The sequence below is a fragment of the Ranitomeya variabilis genome, chromosome 4 (genome assembly GCF_051348905.1).
Source record: "Ranitomeya variabilis isolate aRanVar5 chromosome 4, aRanVar5.hap1, whole genome shotgun sequence".
Lineage (NCBI taxonomy): Eukaryota > Metazoa > Chordata > Amphibia > Anura > Dendrobatidae > Ranitomeya > Ranitomeya variabilis.
Window position 1 is genome coordinate 344679450 of NC_135235.1, and position 25449 is coordinate 344704898.

At 45.4% G+C, this 25449-nt stretch overlaps 1 protein-coding gene across 2 annotated transcripts in view; it reads right to left on the minus strand.

Moving 5' to 3' along the window:
• ISOC2 (isochorismatase domain containing 2) overlaps window positions 1-25449 on the minus strand; it is a 333454-nt gene that overhangs the window by 147527 nt on the left and 160478 nt on the right. For both annotated transcript variants that reach the window (XM_077250671.1, XM_077250673.1), the window contains exon 3: window positions 16810-17022. In XM_077250671.1, coding sequence (XP_077106786.1) covers window positions 16810-17022 — 213 coding nt within the window. The remainder of the gene's footprint in view (window positions 1-16809; window positions 17023-25449) is intronic.

A 25449-nucleotide genomic window follows, 5' to 3' on the forward strand; every position in this document is an offset into this window, starting at 1 on the left:
GCGTTTTTTCTGGCCTTGGGGTTGCTTTATGACGAACCTCATTTGGAGCTTCAGGCAGAAAAAACTTTGAGATCCCTTTCTCAGGGGCAAGATGAAGCTGAAATTTACTGCCAAAGATTTCGTAAATGGTCTGTGCTTACTCAGTGGAATGAGTGCGCCCTGGCGGCGACTTTCAGAGAGGGTCTCTCTGATGCCATTAAGGATGTTATGGTGGGGTTCCCTGTGCCTGCGGGTCTGAATGAGTCCATGACAATGGCTATTCAGATCGATCGGCGTTTGCGGGAGCGCAAACCAGTGCACCATCTGGCGGTGTCCACTGAGAAGACGCCAGAGAGTATGCAGTGTGATAGAATTCTGTCCAGAAGCGAGCGGCAGAATTTTAGACGGAAAAACGGGTTGTGTTTCTATTGTGGTGATTCTACTCATGTTATATCAGCATGCTCTAAGCGCACTAAAAGGCTTGATAAATCTGGTTCCATTTGCACTTTACAGTCTAAGTTTATTCTGTCTGTGACCCTGATTTGCTCTTTGTCATCTATTACCACGGACGCCTATGTCGACTCTGGCGCGGCTTTTAGTCTTATGGATTGGTCCTTTGCCAAACGCTGTGGGTATGATTTAGAGCCTTTGGGGACTCCTATTCCTCTGAAGGGGATTGACTCCACCCCATTGGCTAATAATAAACCACAATACTGGACACAAGTAACTATGCGTATTAATCCAGATCACCAGGAGATTGTTCGCTTTCTGGTGCTGTATAATCTGCATGATGATTTGGTGCTAGGATTGCCATGGTTGCAATCTCACAACCCAGTCCTTGACTGGAGAGCTATGTCTGTGTTGAGCTGGGGATGTAAGGGGGCTCATGGGGATGTACCTTTGGTTTCCATTTCATCATCTATTCCCTCTGAAATTCCTGAGTTCCTGTCTGACTATCGTGACGTCTTTGAAGAACCCAAGTTTGGTTCGTTACCTCCGCACCGAGAGTGCGATTGTGCCATAGATTTAATTCCGGGTAGTAAATACCCAAAGGGTCGTTTATTTAATCTGTCTGTGCCTGAACATGCTGCTATGCGAGAATATATAAAGGAGTCCTTGGAAAAGGGACATATTCGTCCATCGTCATCTCCCTTAGGAGCCGGTTTTTTCTTTGTGTCAAAAAAAGACGGCTCTTTGAGACCATGTATTGATTATCGGCTTTTGAATAAAATCACTGTTAAATATCAATACCCATTGCCGTTGCTGACTGATTTGTTTGCTCGCATAAAGGGGGCCAAGTGGTTCTCTAAGATTGACCTTCGTGGGGCGTATAATTTGGTGCGAATCAGGCAGGGGGATGAGTGGAAAACCGCATTTAATACGCCCGAGGGCCACTTTGAGTATTTGGTGATGCCTTTTGGTCTTTCAAATGCTCCGTCAGTTTTCCAGTCCTTTATGCATGATATTTTTCGCGATGATTTGGACAAATTTATGATTGTGTATCTGGATGATATTTTGATTTTTTCGGATGACTGGGACTCTCATGTCCAGCAAGTCAGGAGGGTTTTTCAGGTTTTGCGGTCTAATTCTTTGTGTGTGAAGGGTTCTAAGTGTGTTTTTGGGGTACAGAGGATTTCCTTTTTGGGATATATTTTTTCTCCCTCTTCCATTGAAATGGATCCTGTCAAGGTTCAAGCTATTTGTGATTGGACGCAGCCCTCTTCTCTTAAGAGTCTTCAGAAATTTTTGGGCTTTGCTAACTTTTATCGTCGATTTATTGCTGGTTTTTCGGATATTGTTAAGCCATTGACTGATTTGACTAAGAAGGGTGCTGATGTTGCTGATTGGTCCCCTGATGCTGTGGAGGCCTTTCGGGAGCTTAAGCGCCGTTTTTCCTCTGCCCCTGTGTTGCGTCAGCCTGATGTTGCTCTCCCTTTTCAGGTTGAGGTTGACGCTTCTGAGATCGGAGCTGGGGCAGTGTTGTCGCAGAAAAGTTCCGACTGCTCCGTGATGAGGCCTTGTGCCTTCTTTTCCCGTAAATTTTCGCCCGCTGAGCGGAATTATGATGTTGGGAATCGGGAGCTTTTGGCCATGAAGTGGGCTTTTGAGGAGTGGCGCCATTGGCTTGAGGGGGCCAGACATCAGGTGGTGGTATTGACTGACCACAAAAATTTGATTTATCTTGAGACCGCCAGGCGCCTGAATCCTAGACAGGCGCGCTGGTCATTATTTTTCTCTCGGTTTAATTTTGTGGTGTCGTACCTGCCGGGTTCTAAGAATGTTAAGGCGGATGCCCTTTCTAGGAGTTTTGAACCTGACTCGCCTGGTAACTCTGAGCCCACAGGTATCCTTAAGGATGGAGTGATATTGTCAGCCGTTTCTCCAGACCTGCGGCGGGCCTTGCAGGAGTTTCAGGCGGATAGACCGGATCGTTGCCCACCTGATAAACTGTTTGTTCCTGATGATTGGACCAGTAGAGTCATCTCTGAGGTTCATTCTTCTGCGTTGGCAGGTCATCCTGGAATCTTTGGTACCAGGGATTTGGTGGCAAGGTCCTTCTGGTGGCCTTCCCTGTCACGAGATGTGCGAGGCTTTGTGCAGTCTTGTGACGTTTGTGCTCGGGCCAAGCCTTGTTGTTCTCGGGCTAGTGGATTATTGTTGCCCTTGCCTATTCCTAAGAGGCCTTGGACGCACATCTCGATGGATTTTATTTCAGATCTGCCTGTTTCTCAGAAAATGTCTGTCATCTGGGTGGTGTGTGACCGTTTCTCTAAGATGGTCCATTTGGTTCCTCTGCCCAAGTTGCCTTCTTCTTCCGAGTTGGTTCCTCTGTTTTTTCAAAATGTTGTTCGTTTGCATGGTATTCCTGAGAATATCGTTTCTGACAGAGGAACCCAATTTGTATCTAGATTTTGGCGGGCATTCTGTGCTAGGATGGGCATAGATTTATCTTTTTCGTCCGCTTTCCATCCTCAGACTAATGGCCAGACCGAGCGGACTAATCAGACCCTGGAGACATATCTGAGGTGTTTTGTGTCTGCTGACCAGGATGATTGGGTTGCTTTTTTGCCATTGGCGGAGTTCGCTCTCAATAATCGGGCCAGCTCTGCCACTTTGGTGTCCCCGTTTTTCTGTAATTCGGGGTTTCATCCTCGATTTTCCTCTGGTCAGGTGGAATCTTCGGATTGTCCTGGAGTGGATGCTGTGGTGGAGAGATTGCATCAGATCTGGGGGCAGGTGGTGGACAATTTGAAGTTGTCCCAGGAGAAGACTCAGCTTTTTGCCAACCGCCACCGTCGTGTTGGTCCTCGGCTTTGTGTTGGGGATTTGGTGTGGTTGTCTTCTCGTTTTGTCCCTATGAGGGTCTCTTCTCCTAAGTTTAAGCCTCGGTTTATCGGCCCGTATAAGATTTTGGAGATTCTTAACCCTGTTTCCTTCCGTTTGGACCTCCCTGCATCCTTTTCTATTCATAACGTTTTTCATCGGTCATTATTGCGCAGGTATGAGGTACCGGTTGTGCCTTCCGTTGAGCCTCCTGCTCCGGTGTTGGTTGAGGGTGAGTTGGAGTACGTTGTGGAAAAAATCTTAGACTCCCGTGTTTCCAGACGAAGACTCCAGTATCTGGTCAAGTGGAAGGGATACGGCCAGGAGGATAATTCTTGGGTGAATGCATCTGATGTTCATGCCTCTGATCTGGTTCGTGCCTTTCATAGGGCCCATCCTGATCGCCCTGGTGGTTCTGGTGAGGGTTCGGTGCCCCCTCCTTGAGGGGGGGGTACTGTTGTGAATTTGGATCTTGGGCTCCCCCGGTGGCTACTGGTGGAATTAAACTGGTGTCTTCATCTTCTCTGTTCACCTGTTCCCATCAAGATGTGGGAGTCGCTATATAACCTTGCTTCTCTGTTAGTTGCTTGCCGGTCAACAATGTTATCAGAAGCCTCTCTGTGCTTGTTCCTGCTCCTAGACAACTACTAGATAAGTTGGACTTTTGTCCATGTTTGTTTTTGCATTTTTGTTCCAGTTCACAGCTGTAGTTTCGTTACTGTGTCTGGAAAGCTCTTGAGAACAGGAATTGCCACTCTGGTGTTATGAGTTAATGCCAGAGTTTTAAAGTAATTTCTGGATGGTGTTTTGATAGGGTTTTCAGCTGACCATGAAAGTGTCCTTTCTGTCTTCTGCTATGTAGTAAGTGGACCTCAAATTTGCTAAACCTATTTTCATACTACGTTTGTTATTTCATCTTAATTCACCGCCAATACATGTGGGGGGCCTCTGTCTCCTTTCGGGGTATTTCTCTAGAGGTGAGCTAGGACTTATATTTTCCTCTGCTAGCATTATTTAGTCCTCCGGCTGGTGCTGGGCATCTAGAATCAACGTAGGCATGCTACCCGGCCACTGCTAGTTGTGCGTTAGGTTTAGTTCATGGTCAGCTCAGTTTCCATCTTCCAAGAGCTAGTTCCTATGTATGCTGATGCTATGTTCTCTTGCCATTGAGATCATGACACACCTCCCTCCCTGCAGGACCCGGATGCCGCGGCCATCTTGCATCCGGGACCTGCGGCGAGGAGGGAGGTAGGAGACCCTCGGAGCAACCCGATCACATCGCGTTGCTCCGGGGGTCTCAGGGAAGCCCGCAGGGAGCCCCCTCCCTGCGCGATGCTTTGATATACCGCCGGCACACCGCGATCATGTTTGATCGCGGTGTGCCGGGGGTTAATGTGCCGGGGGCGGTCCGTGACCGCTCCTGGCACATAGTGCCGGATGTCAGCTGCGATATGCAGCTGACACCCGGCCGCGATCGGCCGCGCACCCCCCGTGAGCGCGGCCGATCGCGTATGACGTACTATCCTGTCGGTGGTCATACGGGCCCACCCCACCTCGACGGGATAGTACGTCAGATGTCAGAAAGGGGTTAAATATGAGTGTCTGAATACTCATGACCATGTGATATTTCAGTTTTTCTTCTTTTATTAAATTTGCAAAAAATTCTACATTTGGTTTTTTTCAGTCAAAATGGGGAGCAGAGGGGCGTGGCCTGACCGCTCATGGTGGAGGCTGCCTGATCCAGGAGCTCCCGTTCCCCAGGACACTAAAGCGACTTTTAAAGCAGCCAGATCAGCCCTATTCTGCTGAAACTTGCCGTAGATATACATCTACCGACCCTCAACTGATGGGAAAGGTAAAAAACCTACAATCCGCGCTCTCTAAGCGGGTCTCAGAATACTTTCCCCCTGGCCGCCCAGACTCTGCGCATCTCTCCAACATGGCGCCTCCTTCCCCTCGTGCTGCTCGTGCTTCTCGCCGAGACACCCAAGCACAGGACGCCGCTTCTGCAGTGCTTTCTCCGGACACTCCGGTCACCCTCACCCTGACGAAAGGCTTATTGTCAGAGCTCAGAGTCTCCATTCAAGATGATATGAAAGCTATGGTGGCGGATCTCAGGGGGGAGGTTGTGGACCTGGGCAACCACACGGATCACCTTGAGTCCAAACTGACTGAACTCATACAGTCCCACAACACCCTCCTGGATGAGCACGAACAACTCCAGCAGTCGGTTGAGGCGATCCAGATTAAGAATTACGACCTGGAAGATAGACACAGACGGAACAACGTCCACCTTAGAGGCGTCCCGAAATCGATCCCTCCCTCGGAGCAGAGAGCATTTCTTCAGGATTTCATGCTGGAGGCCCTTCCAGATATAGAGCCGAGAGACCTTAAAATAGACCGCATTCACAGGGTGCCGAAGCCCTCCGGTGTCCGTTCGGATCTACCGCGAGATGTACTTGCGAGAGTCCACTTTTTCGAGGCTAAAGAAGACTTCTTGAAAGCATTAAGAGCTGCCCCTTCCCTTTCTGAGCGCTTTGCGAAGCTCAAGATGTATCCGGACTTATCGCCGGGCACCCTAGCCCTGCGCCGCACGTTTAAGCCCTACACGACGTTGCTGCGGGAAAAAGAGGTGACATATAGATGGGGCACCCTACTCGCCTTATCATTTGAAGAAACGATGTCACCCACGTCTGTCTCATGCCCGCTCAAACGGCACAACTCTTAAAGGGCTGGAATTTTCTCTCGTCGTCTCCACCGACAACGATACAGCGTCCCGGACGGGCCAACTTCGATAAACATGGTCCTCGCGGAAGAAGGATTGACCCAGAATGGAGAGTCGCCTGACCTAGTATTGGCTGAACTGGTTCTCTTTTTTGATGGATAATCTGTCCAGGGGACCATATTCCTGGTCTCCTCTTTTGCACCTCCCAAGTCGTATTATTGACTTCTTCCCCTTCCCCCCTTTTACCTTCCTTTCTTCTCCTTGCCTAACTTTTCTCTCCTTCCCTCTTTAACAAATGCACCTGGGATTGTTGCCCCACCGAGCGATTTTTGCTCGCTCTGGACTGTTTGTTTTTTTCTTTTTTGTTACTTATTTTTTCTACCTATTTGTTGGCGGTGAACTGCTGAACTTCTCGGTCCTCCCCCATGTGAGATGCCGGGGATCCGTACTCCCCTTTTTTTTACTGAATTTTTATTTTCCTTTTTATTTTTACCTTTTTTGTGCTGACGCATTTGCGTCTTTAGTGTTATATAGACTGTTGAGACTTAATGTTTTTGCAATATGTTTTCCCCTTTTCCCCCCTTCCTCTTCCCCTTTATGCAGCATGCTCTTCTCAAATTTTTTTGTTCTGATATACAAGTTAGCGATTTTTGCTCGAATGTTACCATGCCTATTTCCATACTAGCCCTGAACGTGAACGGCCTAAACTCACCTCAAAATCGCTCACTCCTATATGGCCAACTAAAAAAGTCGCGCGCGGATATTGTTTTTTTACAGGAGACTCATCTATTAGAGGCTGACAACTACCGTGTAACCTCCCACTTTTATCCTCAGCGTTAAAAATATCTGGAGTGGCTATTTTCATTGGTGCCAACCTGTCATTTGACCTGATTAAAGTCTTCTCTGACCCCGAGGGAAGATATCTGCTTCTGACTTGTCATCTGAACGATGTACTGTACTCCCTATTAGCGATCTACGCCCCCAACTCGAGACAACCTGCATTTCTTAAATCGCTTTTGGACGAACTCACCCCCTCTATGGTGGGACACAAACTGACGGGCGACCTTAATGCTCCTTTAAACAAATCTCTCGACTGTTCGACTCCCTTGACTTTTAGATCTGACCTCGCCCCTATCACCTCCTCCTTTCATTTACACGACATCTGGCGGTACCTCCACAGCAATGAACGGGACTATACCTTCTTTTCCCCGAGACATAAATCATTTAGCCGTATAGATTATTTTTTAGTTAACGACTCCCTCCTTCCGTTGTGTATGTTTGCCTCTATTGACTCCATTTCCTGGTCAGATCATGCCCCTATTACTCTAAATCTCTCCGACTCCACTCCCTACTCTCCTCTGACCTCTTGGAAATTGAACGAACACCTCCTGACTTCCCAGACTAACCATAACGTCCTTACTACCCACCTGAAAGAATTTTTTCACCTTAATAACGTTGGTGACATTGCTCCGCATGTGTCATGGTTTGCGCACAAAGCTGTAATGCGAGGTCATTTTATCAATTTGGCAACACACACCAAAAAACAGTTCAATGCGACTCTGGATTCCCTCCTGACCAAGATTAAAACGCTTGAACGTTCCTGTAAGTCCTCCCCAGACTCTGTACTCCTCCCCGACCTGCTGAAGGCTCGGAACCAACTCCGTGCTTTCCTTCTCTCTCGAGTTGAGCTTCAGATGAAAAAAAACAAATCAATCTACTATGGGATGGGGGACAGGGCCGGTGCCCTCCTCGCTCGTAGAATTAAAAAAACTGAGACCCGTTCCAGAATCTCACATATCTCCCCCCGAGGCGACACAATCCATAACCCTATACTAATTGCCGAACAATTTCTCTCTTATTACAATGATCTTTACAATCTTGCCACTTCCCCCTCTACGCCGCAACCTTCTCCTGACATTATTTCTGCTTTCCTCTCAAGAGCTAAACTATCTTCTTTGTCCTCCGACCAACTAGAATATCTAAATAAACCTTTCACCCTCCCTGAAATTCTTGAGATCATTCGCACCTCCAAAAAGCATTCTGCCCCCGGCCCAGATGGTTTCCCCTATCAGTATTACTCTTCTTTTTCCCCCCCCTTCTTGCTCCCTACCTCTTATCTCTTTTTCAGTTCTGGCAACGTGAAGGATGTATTAAGCCTGAGGGACTGAGAGCGTCTATTTCCACAATTCCGAAATCGGGAAAACCCCCCACAGACCCGGGCAGCTATCGCCCCATAGCCTTGCTTAACTGCGATCTAAAAATTTACTCTAAGCTGCTGGCGGACAGTCTCAAGACCGTTCTCCCATTTTTGATCGCTTTGGACCAGGTAGGATTCATTCCTGACAGTCAAGCGAGAGATGCCACAAGAAGGGTTATAGATCTCCTGGAGATACTGGAGGGGAGAGGTTCCCCCAGTGTACTCGTGTCCCTAGATGCTGAAAAAGCTTTTGACCGCGTGCACTGGGGGTATCTAGCAGCTGTCCTGGATAAATTTGCCTTTTGTGGTAATATTAAATCAGCCATTATGGCCTTATACTCCTCCCCTTGCGCCTTTGTTAAAGCGGGTGGTTTTTCTTCCTCCACTTTTCCAATAACCAACGGGACGTGCCAGGGCTTCCCCCTCTCCCCCCTCATTTTTGCCCTTGCGATGGAGCTGCTGGCAGCTGTCATTCGCTCTCACCCTGATATTTCAGGTATCTCTGTGGGCCCTGTGGACCATAGAATCAGTCTCTATGCTGATGATGTCCTCCTTACTTGCACGAACCCTTCGATTTCCATTCCAGCTATCGTGTCTGTTCTCTCCGACTTTTCTAATGTTTCTTACTATCAGCTCAACCTCAACAAAGCCTCGATTTTCCCAATCAACCTCTCCTCCTCCACTCAACATTTACTTTCCACACAATTCCCTTTCAGATGGGCCCCAGACGGCTTTCGCTACTTGGGGATCCATATTTCCTCTCTAAAAAATATTCTCAAAACTAACTGCGACTCCTTGCTCTCAACTATTCGTTTGATCTGTGCGGAATATTCTACCTACCAATTATCATGGATCGCCCGGATCGAAACTGTCAAAATGATGCTCCTCCCCAAGTTCCTATACCTTCTCCGCTGCTTACCCCTCCCATTTCCTAAAAAGTACTTAAACCTATTTCAGTCGGTTCTGGGTCGATTCATTTGGAACAACAAACCACACCTCGTCGCCATGTCTACACTGACCCTCCCATACACTAGGGGTGGCTTTGGTGTGCCTGACATCGCAGCATATTACTCATCCAATGTCTTAGACATGGCGAGGATTTGGTGGGTGGAGTCTCCTTCTACAAATTGAGTCATATTATGCTCCTCGTGGATTGACTAGACTTCTTTTGGAGATGAAACTCCTTCGCTTCTCCCCCCCGGCCTCCACTCTTCGCACTATTCAGGGACTCCTCTTGATTTGGCATAAACTCAGCAAATCACATTTCCCTTTCCTTTATAAACATACTTCCCTGCGTGCAGTAGAAACACTTATGGGGGAGATTTCCTTTGCGACATGGGGGGATGGAGCCACATCCTCGCTCAGTGACCTACTGGATCTGGGTCTCCTTCTACCATATAATAGCCTAGTAGCCAAATTTTCCCTTCCTCCTTCGTCTTTGTTCTCTTACTTTCGTCTCCAACATTTCCTCAGCAAGGTGGTTATCCCAGAATGCGATCTCTCAGAGATCAATCTCTTGTTACAAGCCCTTTTTAAGCAAATTGGACACACCCGCCGTGGGGTGTCTATCATATATAAAGCCCTTCTCGCCCAACGATCCACTGTTAAACTTCCATACATGCTCAGATGGGAGTCCAGACTTGCCTTTTCGGCATCTCTGGAGCAATGGCAAACAGCCTCTGGACATGCTGCACATTTTACTCGATGTATTAATCATCTGGAGCAATCGAAAAAACTCATGTTCAATTGGTATTTGACTCCTGCACGGATGGCTAGATTTGGGAGCTCAGGTTCCTCCCCCTCCCCCCTCTGCTGGAGGGGTTGTTCTGAGCTGGGCTCGGAGATTCATATGTGGTGGACCTGCCCTGCCATGAGACGGTATTGGGTTGAGGTGGGTTCCCTCCTGTCTTTATTGACTTGTCTACCCCTGGACCTAACGCCCACTCTAGCTTTGTTGGGACTGGACTTGGACTCTTTCCCCCTAACTCTGAGACCCATCATAACCAATACTCTCATAGCCGCCCGTCAGACAATAGCTGCGCACTGGAGGTCTCCGGCCCTCCCCACTCTTCCCGAGACAATTTCTCGCCTGAACCTACATTGTGCATATGAGATTATGCTTGTGCATGATTTGAGCCACAAAACTACGGTTCTTAATTGGTGGGACCTATGGATCTCCTCTAATTATAACACGGTTGATGTTCCTCCCTGATATTTACTGAGAATATGTCTGTTGCGTATTCCTTGCTCCCGTGCTGGATGCCCTACTTGTACACTTTGAATCTTTCACTAGATAAGGCTACGTTCACATTTGCGGTCTGCGCCGCAGCGTCGGGCGCCGCAGCGTCGCCGCATGCGTCATGCGCCCCTATATTTAACATGGGGGCGCATGGACATGCGTCGCACTTGCGTTTTGCGCCGCATGCGTCCCTGCGGCGCCCGTGTCCGGGCGCAGAGGACGCAGCAAGTTGCATTTTTGCTGCGTCCAAAATCAATCAAAAAAAGGATGCATGCGGCGCAAAACGCAGCGTTGTGCATGCGTTTTGCTGCGTTTTTGTTTGCGTTGTGCGTTGCGGCGCCGACGCTGCGGCGCACAACGCAAATGTGAACGTAGCCTAAGTTGTATTGCTTCATACTTCCCCCTCCCCTCCTTCCCCACCCCTTATGGCTATTTTGATCTCTTCTTTTTTTGTTCTTGTTTGTTGACTGTTTGTTTCTATTATTTTTTGAAATCTTTAATAAAAAACTACTGGTTTAAAAACAAATGGGGAGCAGAGTGTACATTAATGAGAAAAAAAATGAACTTTTTGGAATTTACCAGATCGCTGTAATGAAACAAAGAGTGAAAAATTTAAAGGGGTGTGAATACTTTCCATACCCACTGCAAGGCTTTCTAATTGACATGTCTGGAGTTTAAAGTGGAACTTAAAAAAACAATTTAACGCCTACCTTTTCCATGATCCTTCAAGCACCTTAACATTTTTATTTATTATTTTTCAACATAGCCATGTAAGTGCTAACAAAAACTGAATAAATACGTGGTTTGTGTTTTCATTTTTTGAGACATATAACTATTTTTTTGCCAACTGATCTGTGTGAGGGCTTAATACAGGAAAACCAAATTCTTTTTTACACTTTTTTTTTTACATTTTAAGATTGAGAAAAGGCAGGTGAATTCTTTTTGAACTTTTTTTTTTTATACATTTTTAATTATACCTTGCAAAAGGACTTTATCCTGTGATTGTTAGGTTGCAGGTAACAATGCACTGATCCTACATTACTTCTGTATTGCAGTGCATTGAACACTTAGCAATATTTTATGAAGCCCTGTGGCAAGATCTGAAAGTAATAAACAGATGGCAAACATTCACTAGGCTCCTGGCTGACATAGGAACCTTGGTACCCTGCTTGCGTGTGGTGTGTGTGGGAGGGTGATGGAGTTAAATAGGGCTCCCACATGTACCCACTTAGATGTTGCGTTCCTCACGTAAGGGCTCAAGTGGAGTGATCAGAGCTAGCTACAGTTAGAGGCATGTGTCATCTGTATAACACAGCCAACACTGGATGTGGTTGGAGAGGTCTCAGCTCCAAAGTTGCCCCTCACAGCAGGACCCAACAGGTGATGTATGTGTAAGTCACTTGTTGGAAAGGGATTAATAAGCAGGAGTCAAGTAAGCAGTACGGTTATATTTCCTCCAAGTTAGAGATAAAGGGATTGGCACTTTCAATTTATTTTTTCAAATGTGTTGGGATATGATTTTGTGACATTTACTAATATCACTCTTACAGGTTCTCCTCCTTTATGAAGCAGCTCCTTTTCGTTAGTGCATCCGTCCTCTCGGACTATACAGCACTCCTGTCAGTACAATGGCTATGAGTAGAGGAGCATAAAATCAGACCTGCCTGCTTCAATTAAAAAAAAAAAAAAAAAAAACAGTTTTCCCGTATGAAATCATTTTCAGTTGGCAGTTGGTGAGGGTTCTTGAATTATTATTTTTGTTTTTCTTTACACTTTTATAAATCTTATTACTATTTTTTACTATTTGAACAAAGTTATTTAATTGTGGTAGCCATGACCAGGTTCTTACCTTTCACGCCTCATCATGCTACATGAAGATGGGGGTCCTGGCTGGGTGTGTGGGCTTCATCTATGCCCTATGCCATTGCAGGCCGCGTGATGCCAGTGTCATCGGCTGGCCAGGTCCAGGTGTTGAAAGATTCAATGAGGGAGACCACCAGTCAACAATAAACAGTTTTTTACTGAACAGTATGTACGATAGCGGGTGCATAACTTCACGAATGGTTCTTTTAGAACATGGAGCATCTTCACACACATTTTCTGCTTTCCTTTTCTAGGCCCACTTTCCTCTGTCTCAGCTAACATCTGTACCTCCAACACTACCCACCACAGTACTTTTGGAGTCACTCCAGTAACCAATACCAGTACTCCAGATTAGTAAGTAAGAGTCCTGTACTCCACGCCGTTCTTTCCCCTTTAGGGGAGGTAGATTGCCACTATGGCCTTTACTTCGCTTCTCTGCTTGCTGACACCTTGGAACTCCCGCCCGCGGCACTCTCGTCATCTCACGTTCCCTGTTCCACTTAGGCTCGCTACCTCTCTGAGTTGCAAACTTGTGGGGCCATACTGCTAGGTCTCCTGTCGCAGAACCCATCACAGTGATTTTCCTCTTCCCTACTCCGTATCTCACTAACCACTTCCTCGGCCTCCACCCATGTCAGGAACACACGTGACGCAGCTCGCCTGACTAATCCGACCTTAGGTCTGCTTTTACTGCAGGCTCAGCCCTATCTGAGGTTCTGACAGAAAATTGTCTCTGTCCCTAAAGTTTAACTACTCCCACTCTGCGCTGGTCCCAAACATTAGCCTTAACTCTCCCTATTGTCTGTCAAACTACAGCATTGTTACTAATAACAGATGTCTCGATACACATCACAACAATGCGCGAGTCCTCAAGGAGGAAGGTGGGCAGTGTGTCGCTCTTCTTACATGTATAATACACTGCAATATTTCTGTAAACTACAAAGTTTTGTCATTTTACTGATCTACTTCTATAAAGTCCAGATATAGGCAGTTCACAACTCATCAGCACCTGAGATGCTGGGAAACAGAGGCCTTAACCTCATCTGACCACTTAGATGCCATGTTTGCTATTGACCAAAGGCTTATACTATTATCCCACTCCCACAGTTAGGGTACGTGTCCACGTTCAGGATGGCCGGCGCTTTGGACGGAGAGGAAAACTCGCTCCACCCAAAGCTCCGCCCCCTTCTGTAGACGCGATGATGCCGGATGTGTTCATTGTATAGCAAAAACAGACAGAGGTGGGCACCGCACACAGTATAGGAGAAGACATGCAGACACACTATACCATTCATGTGTGTGGTGCGGTATTTTGACCTATTGTTGGGATATATTATTTTATGTCTGCTGTATTGTTAGGGTTTGCCGGCCGTATTTGGATCTGTGATATCAGGGGTCTGGTCAGCTGGCAGCACGGGGCATTAAGTATTTTTACTGTTATTATTTGAACTTGCTGCATGATTGCATGTCCTCTGTACCATTTCCACATACTGTGTGTATTTTCACATTGATCCTCATTATTGTGTCCTGGGGAATGTGGGTTGGTCCATTTGGTTTTAAATGTTTTTAATTGTTTGTCTTCTTCATTGCCTCTGTTTGTAGCGAGATATTATAATAAAATTGGTATTGTATGGTTGATCCCATTGTGTGCATATCCTTTTCTTTGTTTTTTTCCGGATGTGTTCATTGCACACATCCGGAATCATCGCACCCCACACATAGGGCCATGTGTTTTACCTTGTGGTGGCGCAGTGGCACCTCAAGGTAAACGGACATGCTGCGATCTAAAAAGAGGGCCGCCGGATGCGTGTTACCACGCATAGTGGAGATGGGATTTCAGAAAATCCACTCCACTATGCTGTAACATCTGGACGCTGCGGATTGAACGCTGCGGCTCCACGCAGCATTCAATCCGCAGCTATTCCGGATGCAATACGGCCCGTGGACACGCACCCTTAGAGGTGGGTGGCATCGGTATGATAACATCTGATCCCTCCATACATGGGCATGGAATCCACAGTACATGTACATCAGATGTCAGGAAGGGATTAAGCAGGCAAATTTTCCTAACCTAAAGGCAAATTACAGAATCTGCTTTCATATGCTATAAGGTTTCCAATTAAAGCTGCAAGAAGGCAATTAGCGGAGACAAGCTAAACTAAAACATGAGAAGCAACTAGCAACAGAGAGTAAAAAGATTCCTCAAAGATCTTGTTTCATCTCTACAGCGCGACCTGAAAAACTGGTCTAATAGGCAGGATTGGGCAGTGCCTGAAATAATGGATATATTTAAGAAGGATTAGATCTGTCTTGTAGAATGCAACTTGATGATTCAGGATCTGTCTGATTGGCCACCAGAGTTTTTTTTTTTCACTTTATTGTGCCATTTAAGGGAAACCAGTCACTAAATCCTAAGCCACTTAACTGTCACATAACATTTTAACCCATGGCAAAAGGTTTCTAAAAGTCTGTTTTTCTGAACTGTCCTGTGCACAAAGCATAAAATACAGTTCTAAAATGGTGATGAGACCACAGCCAGCATATCTCAACATCAGTGAGTTTGCACGAAATGCGGTCCCACCAAATGAGACAGCAGTCAGGACAGAGCTGCATGGCCCTGAGGAGGCACAGGATTCTACAACTCATCTTCTACTTCATGCCGCAAGGATTGGATTACACAGGGGCATTTTTAGAAAACTATTGGCATCTGGTGTAACAACATGGTTGCATTTTAGGAGAAGGAAATGTTGTGACATCATCTGAGATTTCTAAGAATAAAAATGTTTAATTGATTAACTTAAATGTGTTTTCCACACAAACAAAGTATGCTTAACCAATAAATCATGGAATATTAATAACTTCCACAGTTGGATGTGCTAAAAAAAATGTTCCTGTGCTGAGGTAATCTTATAACTGTGCCCCTGTTGTGTACTGTGTAATGGCTGTGTCTCACTATACAGGAACATGGTCTCATCATATCACAGTTCCTGGGCAGGGGAGCAGGCAAAAGTGTATGTGCGCACATTGCGGATTTGCCTATGGAATCTTCTGCGTGGATTCTTCCTCTCTTGGCAGAAAACGCAGTTGAAAATCTGCACGCTTTGATGCGTTTTTGATGCGGATTTTCATGCAGATTTTTTAAAGATATATTATTTCACACAAAAAAAAAGAATTGTGATTTAATTTGTCCAACTTCTTCTTTTACGTACTCCATTGAAGAATTATGTTTACACATAGATAGATAGATAGATAGATAGATAGATAGATAGATAGATAGATAGATAGATAGATAGATAGATAGATAATAGGGACCAAAAAAATGGAAGGCAGCAGGCAGGCAGGTTTTATCAAAAAGCACTGCACTGCTTGAGAAAGGCTTTTGGAAGCCGAAACGTTGCACTACGCCATGTGGGCCCAATAAAGTAGGCTTATTTTTTTGCTAAAACCTGGAGTGCTGCCTTCCATTTTTTTGGTTCCTGTATATTTGGCAAGTATATGGATTAGTTGCTTGGAGGCCTGTGCACCCATTTAATTGTATGTGCTGTTCCATTTTTTCTATCTAGATAGATGATAGACAGATAAATAGATAGATAGATAGATAGATAGATAAATGCCAAGCCGATGTTTAGTAATTAACATAATAAAATGGTACATAAAGAGTTAAATAAAGACACACACAAAATCTGCATTACTAAGGCTGGGGTCAGACTAGCGTATGGCATCCGATGTGAGAGCATTGGATGCGATATGCTAATACCCCTCAGCTCCTGCTCTGCTGCTGAGTGTCATGCGTCTGTGCTGAATTTCTCCATCTCCTCCATTGCCAGGGTCAGCGTATATCGATGATATCCGAGTGATGTGCGTTGTGTCCATCGCACCCATAGGCTTATATGGGTGTGAGTGAGCAGAGACTTAAAAAAAACGGTGATGTGAGCTGCCCCATAGATGAATATTGGTCCGAGTGCTATGCGATGTTTTATGCTGTTTCCTCCAGGTACTCTGGTTTTCTCCCACACTCCAAAGACATACTGACAGGGAATCTAGACGGTGAGCCCCATTGGGGACAGCACTGATGATGTCTGTAAAGCGCTGTGGAATTAATGGCGCTGTATAAATGAGTAAAATAAATAAATCAAGTCCAGTGGTCCAGGCAGAAGTGACAGCAGAAAGTCTGTAGTGCATTGACCAGACAGTGTCTTAGGTCACACAGATGTATAGTGGTGTTTCTATAGCTTCCCAGTTAGTGGTTGGAGGATGCCAGCCATGTGTAATTACCCACTCAGGATTCATCTTTGTGTCATGCATAATTTACTTTGCTGCCTTGATTTAGTACTTAACCTATTTCCACATACAGACCTGTCATTGGTGAAAGGTGCTGGGAAGGACAGTGTCTCATTGCTCAAAATGGGTGCGACATTATAGTACCACAGCCTGCATAAGACAATATCATTATTATAGATAGACTAGAAATTTAATTATTACCATGATGCACGCTTGTGTCTCAATGCCGCACAAAATAACTGAGCGTCTTTCAGGGATGGACTTAAGCTCATCTTCCACTTCCGGAGTCAGCATGCTAAAACAGGTTTTAGTGTATTTTTTAATACCACCAGTTCCAAGTTCAGGCACAGTAAGGCCAAGGCCTCTGGGATACTGCTCAGTTACAACCACTGGTATTTCCAATATCTTTGCAGTCTGTAAATAAAGGTGATATAACATGATGTTAATGATGGGCTGCATTCAGGTTATTGCAAGTAAAAATCCAACAACCTTGCCACCTAAAGTGAGTCATTAAGGCTAAGTTCACATTGGAGCAGAGCACTTTACTCCGCACTCCGTCAGGAGGTTACCGTATGTCTTTGTACCAGAATACAGTATTCAGACGCTCCCTCTGATGTGTCTATTCACAACAATGAGACAAACAGACTCCAGAGGATGAAGAAAGGAAAATAGCATTCAATCATTTGTTTGTGGGCACAATAGTGCATTCGACGATGTAAAAAGATGGGCACTGATTACTGTTGCTGTAGGCCGCGTTCAGACAAGCGTATACAAAAAACTCAATTTTTCATTAAGAAACAACAGATTTTTTTTATCCAGATGTGTAAACCATGTGTAATCTGCATGTCTGTATTTTAAATCAGTATGTCATCTGTATGTCTATTTTTTATCATGTCCGTGTGCCATCCATATGGCATCTGGTTTTTACAGGAACCATTTAATAAATATTAAAACTCCAAATACAGTTTCCTATGTTAATAATTGTAATCTGTGAAAAATGCATGATACACAGATGGTAACCTGTATATGATGTTATTTTGTGTGCTCCTTTACTTATAATTGGTGACTTCGATGTGAAATATGGATTAGAGTAGAGCATACTATTTTTACTTGCAGACCATCAGTCTGAGTGTAAGAACATCCATGTGAACTAGCACATTGAACACTCAGAGTGATGGACAACTACAGTCATATCATAAGGACAATTTGCTTTAAAGGGAACCTGTCACCCACAAAAATGAAGATGAGCTAAGCCCACCAGCATCACGGGCTTATCTACAGCATTCTGTAAAGCTGTAGATAAGCCCTCAATGTATCCTGAAAGATGAGAAAAAGAGGTTAGACTATATTCACCCAGGGGCGGTCTGGTCCAATGGGCGTCGCGTTCCGGTCAGGGGCCTCCTATCTTCATAGGATGACGTCCTCTTGTCTTCCCGCTGCGGCTCCGGCGTACTTTGTCTGTCCTGATGAGGGCAGAGCAAAGTACTGCAGTGCGCAGGCGCTGGGCCTCTCTGACCTTTCCCGGCGCCTGTGCACTGCAGTACTTTGCTCAGCCCTCAACAGGACGGACAAAGTATGCCTGCACCGGTGCCTGAAGACAAGAAGAGGACGTCGTCGTAAGAAGATGGGAGGCCCCTGACCGGACCGCAGCAGGACCGCCTCTGGGTGAGTATAATCTAACCTCTTTTTCTCACCTTTCAGGATACATCAGGGGCTTATCTACAGCATTACAGAATGCTGCAGATAAGCCCCTGATGCAGGTGGGCTTAGCTCATCTTCGATTTTGGGGAGACAGGTTCCCTTTAATAACCTCCAGACCAACCACTGACGATAAACCTCCAGAGAACAAGAGCTGTGTCTACAGAATATAAAGCACTGACAATGCTTCCTCCTCCGGACACAGTGATCACTGGGTGTAGGTGTATCAAGGTGGCATGGGGTGGTAGCCATGGCTGAGTTTACTAAGACACAGTCAGTGAGCACAAACAGACAAGTGAGGCCCTAGTCCTGTGGTACGGTCAGTTATCTCCATCATACATGTACTCCACCACTGGGGTAGAGATTGCAGGAAAACACCACAGTCCACAGTTCTGTTCCAATGGGAAAACTTTACTAGAACAACACAATGCTTACTGCTCTGTCCCTGCAACTTCATGAGATGGCACAGTCTCATCAGCTCCCATCCAGGCTTAGAACCACAAAAAGTCCTTCTGGGGTCGGTCCCACAATGCCAGGGCCCGTCCACACTGCCCCGACAGTCCGTGGCAGCTTGTATCTCCCAGACCGGGGACTGCTCCTGGCAGTGAAGAGCGTCCTGACTCGGGCAAGCCTGCCCGGGCTCTGCTGCAGGAACAGGAGATTCTTTCCCTGTCAGCATGTTGGACCGGCCCCCTTTTTAGCTCCTTATATCACTGAACTAATTATGTACAAATACAGTCACATAACATATACAGCACATTACATATTAATGCATGGCATAACAATATAAAACATTAGGGAACCATTGGGGTGCTGCATGAGCTCAGTGTGTAGGAGAGAGGAGGCAACTGAGGTTCCCCACCACCTCCTTACAATGGGAGGTAGCAGGAACTACTATGTCCTAGGAGATCCAGTTAGCCCTGCTATGCAGCCAGAAGGCTGAACTTCCCTTGCAACTGGGTTTAATATTCCAGCCCCAGTTACAGAGGAAATCAGATTTAAAAAAAAAATAACTACGGTATTTAAATTGTGAAATTTCTCCCAAAGGTCTTCTATGACTTTGACGGGCACAATGTGTGAAATGAATGAAAATAAATCAATTAATTGATTAAGTAATTAATTAAAAAAAGCCTCTGACAATCCAAATCGCTGTTACTAACCCTATTCCAGACAAAAACAAACAAACAAACAATGTCTTAATATATAAAAAATATTGTTACGGAAAGGGGAATACATTTTAAAATGTATTTAATGGTCCTCTGTGGTCATAAAATAATGTGAAAACCAGACAAGTATTTCCTTTATGTTTCCACTGTGTAGTGCAGCGGGGTTGGTGCAGTGTGACAGACAGGCAGTAACCACAGGAAAGTCCAAAACAAATGTCTTTTAATGTCCACAGAAAACTTACAACTGGAACTTAAAGATATCCTCCGTATCCCAGCTGGGAAAAACAAGACTGTCTGCAACTGAGACTTGTTACCGTGGGCAACTGCACCACCGTGTATGTTGAGGGTTGCCAGATCTTTTGGCTCTGTGTTGCTTCACGCAGACTGGGCTCTGCAGAGCCTCCTGCTCAGCACGCTTGTAAACCAAAGCTGACACACCCCACCCTCTGCTGCAGGGTTTTTACAAGGAACCTGTGGCTGTAGGCCACATGGAAAACCCGGCTGGGAGGAAAGGGACCGCACCACTACCATCCTGTAGTCTGCTTCAAAAATAAAAGCCCATGGCAGATTTTATTAAATCTGGATCTTGGACAAATAGCTTGCCCAGGACAAACACTTGCTTTAATTTTGCATTGCAATCACAGCTATGCCTGTGACTGCTATGCACTCCTGCGGCCTTAATACACTTCTGTACGTATCCTGGGTGACACATAGCGACACTAGCATATAACACCAGTCACTGGTACACAACTGGTATCTCCTGATAAAACAGGAGTATCAAAATAACAAAATGTAGCTCCGTGTATCGCAAAGAAAAAGATGCAAAGATTATTTGAATATCTGAATGAGGAAATATTTTACACAGTTCTTTAAACTGGATGTACAAAAAAAAATGTGCCTCATCAGGAACAGGGGTAAGTGGCTGATCTTGGACAGGTTAAAGAAAATCTCTCACACCACTTGTCATTTCTATTTTAGTAAACACTAAACTTCCTGCAAAAAATGTATAATGAAGTTTACCACTGATCCATTTCTGCTATGGAAAAAGTGAGTACCAACACAAACTGGCACTACTAGCACTGAGGGTACAATGTCGTATAAATTGGAGTCTCACCGTTCTGGCAGAGCATAGCAATAGGCAATTGTCCATTTATTTCCAGGAGGAATAACTGAGGAAAGGCACAATATAATGTTTGAAAAATCATGCTAAAATCTAAAATCTGTAAAATCTGGGGCATAAATTAACATACTATGGATTTCAGATCTGCAGAGCCGCTTAGGCTGGTTTCACACAAGTGTTCGGCAGGGCTGCGGACGAAAGCCTTCCTCCTCTGTGAAGCCCCTCCCACTGTTGCGCCTCTTCCTTTAGCTCCGCCTACATCTTCATGCATCCTGCATACCCTATCTTTAACATAGGGTACACAGGCCATGCGGATATATGCGGATGCCTCCGTATGTGTCGTCTTGACGCTGCGCTGACCTACATCAAAAGCAGCAAGTTAGATTTTGTTGCGGTTGGCGCAGCTTCAAAACGACGCATGCGGAGGCATCCGCATACATCCGCATGGCCTGCATACCCAATGTTAAAGATAGGGTACGCAGGACGCATGCAGACGTAGGCAGAGCTCAAGGAAGAGGCGTGGCAGTGGGCGGAGCTTCAAGGAGGAAGAAGGCTTTTGTCCGCTGCGCTGCCGAATGCTAGTGTGAAGCTAGCCTTAATTTGCGTTGCAGATTCTTTTACGATCTTCCAGAATATATTATAATATGACACATATTTTTAGAAAGTACAGACAGAAAACCTGCTGTGAAAATGCCATGTGTGTACATAACCATAAGAGGATTTCCGTACTTTTGTTATTATTGTCCTATCTATAGGATGAGTCATCAATATCAGATTGGCAGGGGTCTGACACTCACTTACCATCTGATTTCAGCACCAATGCAGTTGGCTGTAAACAGAATGGAGGTGAAGCAATGCAAGTTGGTTTATTGTGTAGTGACCATTGTCACGAACTGCAGATCAGTGCCTGATTAAGGAGCTGTAAATAGGGTACAATGGTGTGCACTCAGTGAATTTAGAACGAGGTGCTGGTGCCACGGACTATGAAAGTCCAATCAATCAATTAAATTAGAAGACACCGCACACGCTAATGGTTAAGTATGCAAAAATCAGGGTACATTTTATTAAACATGGGAGCAGAGAAAAAGTATACAAGTGATCAAGGCAGTGCTAACAGCAGGGCGCCGGAGCGCCGCTTACCTGACCATATCCTTCAGCATTATTCATACCTTTGATAAAGGAGTAGCTATATATTCCCATTGCTTGCATACCAAGCGATATATGAATAAGACTCGGGAGTAGGGTTGAGCGACTTTTCCTTTTTTGAGGTCGAGTCGGGTTTCACGAAACCCGACTTTCTCAAAAGTCGAGTCGAGTGAAATCGGCCGATCTTCTTGAAAAGTCGGGGTCGGGGATCGGCCGAAACACGAAACCCAATGCAAGGTAATGGAAAATCTATATATTTTTATATTTACTTCAGCGCGATATATGTGAAAAGCCGGTAATTCAATTGCTGGCTTTTCATTTCTCCTGCCTAAACCCGACATGATATGAGACATGGTTTACATACAGTAAACCATGTCATATTTCCCTTTTTTTTGCATATTCCACACTACTAATGTTAGTAGTGTGTATGTGCAAAATTTCGGCGCTGTAGCTATTAAATTTAAGGGTTAAATCGCGGAAAAAATTGGCGTGGGCTCCCGCGCAATTTTCTCCACCAGAGTGGTAAAGCCAGTGACTGAGGGCAGATATTAATAGCCTAGAGAGGGTCCATGGTTATTGGCCCCCCCTGGCTACAAACATCTGCCCCCAGCCACCCCAGAAAAGGCACATCTGGAAGATGCGCCTATTCTGGCACTTGGCCTCTCTCTTCCCACTCCCGTGTAGCGGTGGGATATGGGGTAATGAAGGGTTAATGCCACCTTGCTATTGTAAGGTGACATTAAGCCAGATTAATAATGGAGAGGCGTCAATTATGACACCTATCCATTATTAATCCAATTGTATGAAAGGGTTAAAAAAAACACACACACATTATTAAAAAGTATTTTAATGAAATAAACACACCGGTTGTTTTAATATTTTATTGCTCTCTCAATCCACCTGAAGACCCTCGCTTTGCAAAATAATAAACCAACAATATACATACCTTCAGATGATCGGTCACGTCCCACGTTGTAAATCCATCTGAAGGGGTTAAAATATTTTACAGGCAGGAGCTGTGCTAATGCACTCGCTCGTGCCTGTAAACCCCGGGGAATGAAGGAAATGTAGGTCAATGACCTATAGTTACCTTCAGTCGCGGTGAGGCGCCCTCTGCTGGATGTCCTCATATGACGTCAAGCGTGGGAAAAAGTTCCCAGGCTGCAGTTCATGAGGACATCCAGCAGAGGGCGCATCACCGCGACTGAAGGTAACTATAGGTCATTGACCTACATTTCCTTCATTCCCCGGGGTTTACAGGCACGAGCGAGTGCATTAGCACAGCTCCTGCCTGTAAAATATTTTAACCCCTTCAGATGGATTTACCTCGTGGGACGTGACAGATCATCTGAAGGTATGTATATTGTTGGCTTATTATTTTGCAAAGCGAGGGTCTTCAGGTGGATTGAGAGAGCAATAAAATATTAAAACAACCGGTGTGTTTATTTGATTAAAATACTTTTTAATAATGTATGTGTGTTTTTTTTAACCTTTTCATACAATTGGATTAATAATGGATAGGTGTCATAATTGACGCCTCTCCATTATTAATCTGGCTTAATGTCACCTTACAATAGCAAGGTGGCATTAACCCTTCATTACCCCATATCCCACCGCTACACGGGAGTGGGAAGAGAGTGGCCAAGTGCCAGAATAGGCGCATCTTCCAGATGTGCCTTTTCTGGGGTGGCTGGGGGCAGATGTTTGTAGCCAGGGGGGGCCAATAACCACGGACCCTCTCTAGGCTATTAATATCTGCCCTCAGTCACTGGCTTTACCACTCTGGCGGAGAAAATTGCGCGGGAGCCCACGCCAATTTTTTCCGCGATTCAACCCTTAAATTTAATAGCTACAGCGCCGAAATTTTGCACATACACACTACTAACATTAGTAGTGTGGAATATGCAAAAAAAAGGGGGATATGACATGGTTTACTGTATGTAAACTATGTCTCATATCATGTCGAGTTTAGGCAGGAGAAATGAAAAGCCAGCAATTGAATTACCGGCTTTTCACATATATCGCGCTGAAGTAAATATAAATATATATATATATATATATATATATATATATGTATATGTATGTGTGTCTCAATGATTATATATATATAAAACGAAACCTGACATTGGAGCGAAGATCGCTGACCCGATCCCACAGTGAGATCGGGTCGGGTTTCACGAAACCCGACTTTCCCAAAAGTCGGCGACTTTTGAAATTGGCCGATCTGTTTCGCTCAACCCTACTCGGGAGAGTCGAAATGTCATGTCACTACCTTGATCGCTTGTATACTTGTTCTTTGCTCCCATGTTTAATAAAATTCACCCTGATTTTTCCATAGTTAACCATTAGAGTGTGCGGTGTCTTCTAATTTAAATGATTAAGGAGCTGTGCTGTCCAGGCTCTGCTCAATGTTTTCATCAGTCTGCTGTTGGAGCTAAAATAAAAAAAAATGATAAGTAAAGTTGCCACTTGCCAGATATGTCAGACCCCCACCGATCTGATACTACCAGGTGTCAGACACCCACCGATCTGATTATTGCCAGGTGTCAGACCGCTACTGATCTGATATTGCCAGCTGTAAGGCCCTCACTGATCTGATCTTGCTAGCTGTAGGACCCTCACTGATCTGATACTGCCAGATGTCAGACCCCCACTGATCTGATACTGCCAGATGTCAGTCCCCCACCGATCCGATACTACCAGGTGTCAGACACCCACTAATCTTCTTTTGACAGGTCTAGGTCCCCCACTGATTTGCTATTGCCAGCTGTCAGACCCTCACAGATCTGATATTGCTGCTTGTCAGACCCCGACCAATCTGATTATTGCCAGGTGTCAGACCCCTCTGATCTGATATTGCCAGGTGTAAGTCTAATGCCAATCTGATTATTGCCAGGTGTCAGACCCCCCCCCCTCCCGATCTGATATTGCCAGGTGTCAGACCCCCTCTGATCTGATACCGCCATGTGTCAGACCCCTACAGATCTGATACTGCCAGGTCTCAGACCCCCACCGATCTGATTATTGCCAGGTGTCAGACCCCCACCGATCTGATACTGCCAGGTCTAAGTCCCATGCCAATCTGATTATTGCCAGCTGTATTGCCTCCTCTGATGTGATATTGCCAGGTGTTAGACTCCCACCCATCTGATATTGCTGCTTGTCAGACACCCACCATTCATTAATATCATAAGCCCTAAGCCCTGACATCCCATTTAACACAATGCTCAGAATACAGCAAATAGTAGTAGTAGATGTATGTGGGATTCTAAGCTAAAAAGTCAAGTTAGGCTACGTTCACATTTGTGTTGTGCGCCGCAGCGTCGGCGACGCAACCACAACGCAAATGTAAACGCATGCACAACGCAGCGTTTTGTGACGCATGCGTCCACTTTTGCATGGTTTTGGGCGCAGAAAAAACTGCAACTTGCTGCGTCCTCTGCGCCCTGACGCATGCACCACAGTGACGCATGTGTCACAAAACGCAAGTGCAACGCATGTCCATGCGCCCCCATGTTAAATATAGGGGCGCATGACGCATGCGGCGACGCTGCAGCGCCCGACGCTGCGGTGCAGAACGCAAATGTGAACGTAGCCTTAAGTAGAAACAGAGAAAGTTTAGACACAATGAACTCTACTGACAGCATTCACACCATCCTAAAGTGAAAGCCACTTGCTGATCTCCTCGCATAAAGTGTTTACCCTACAATG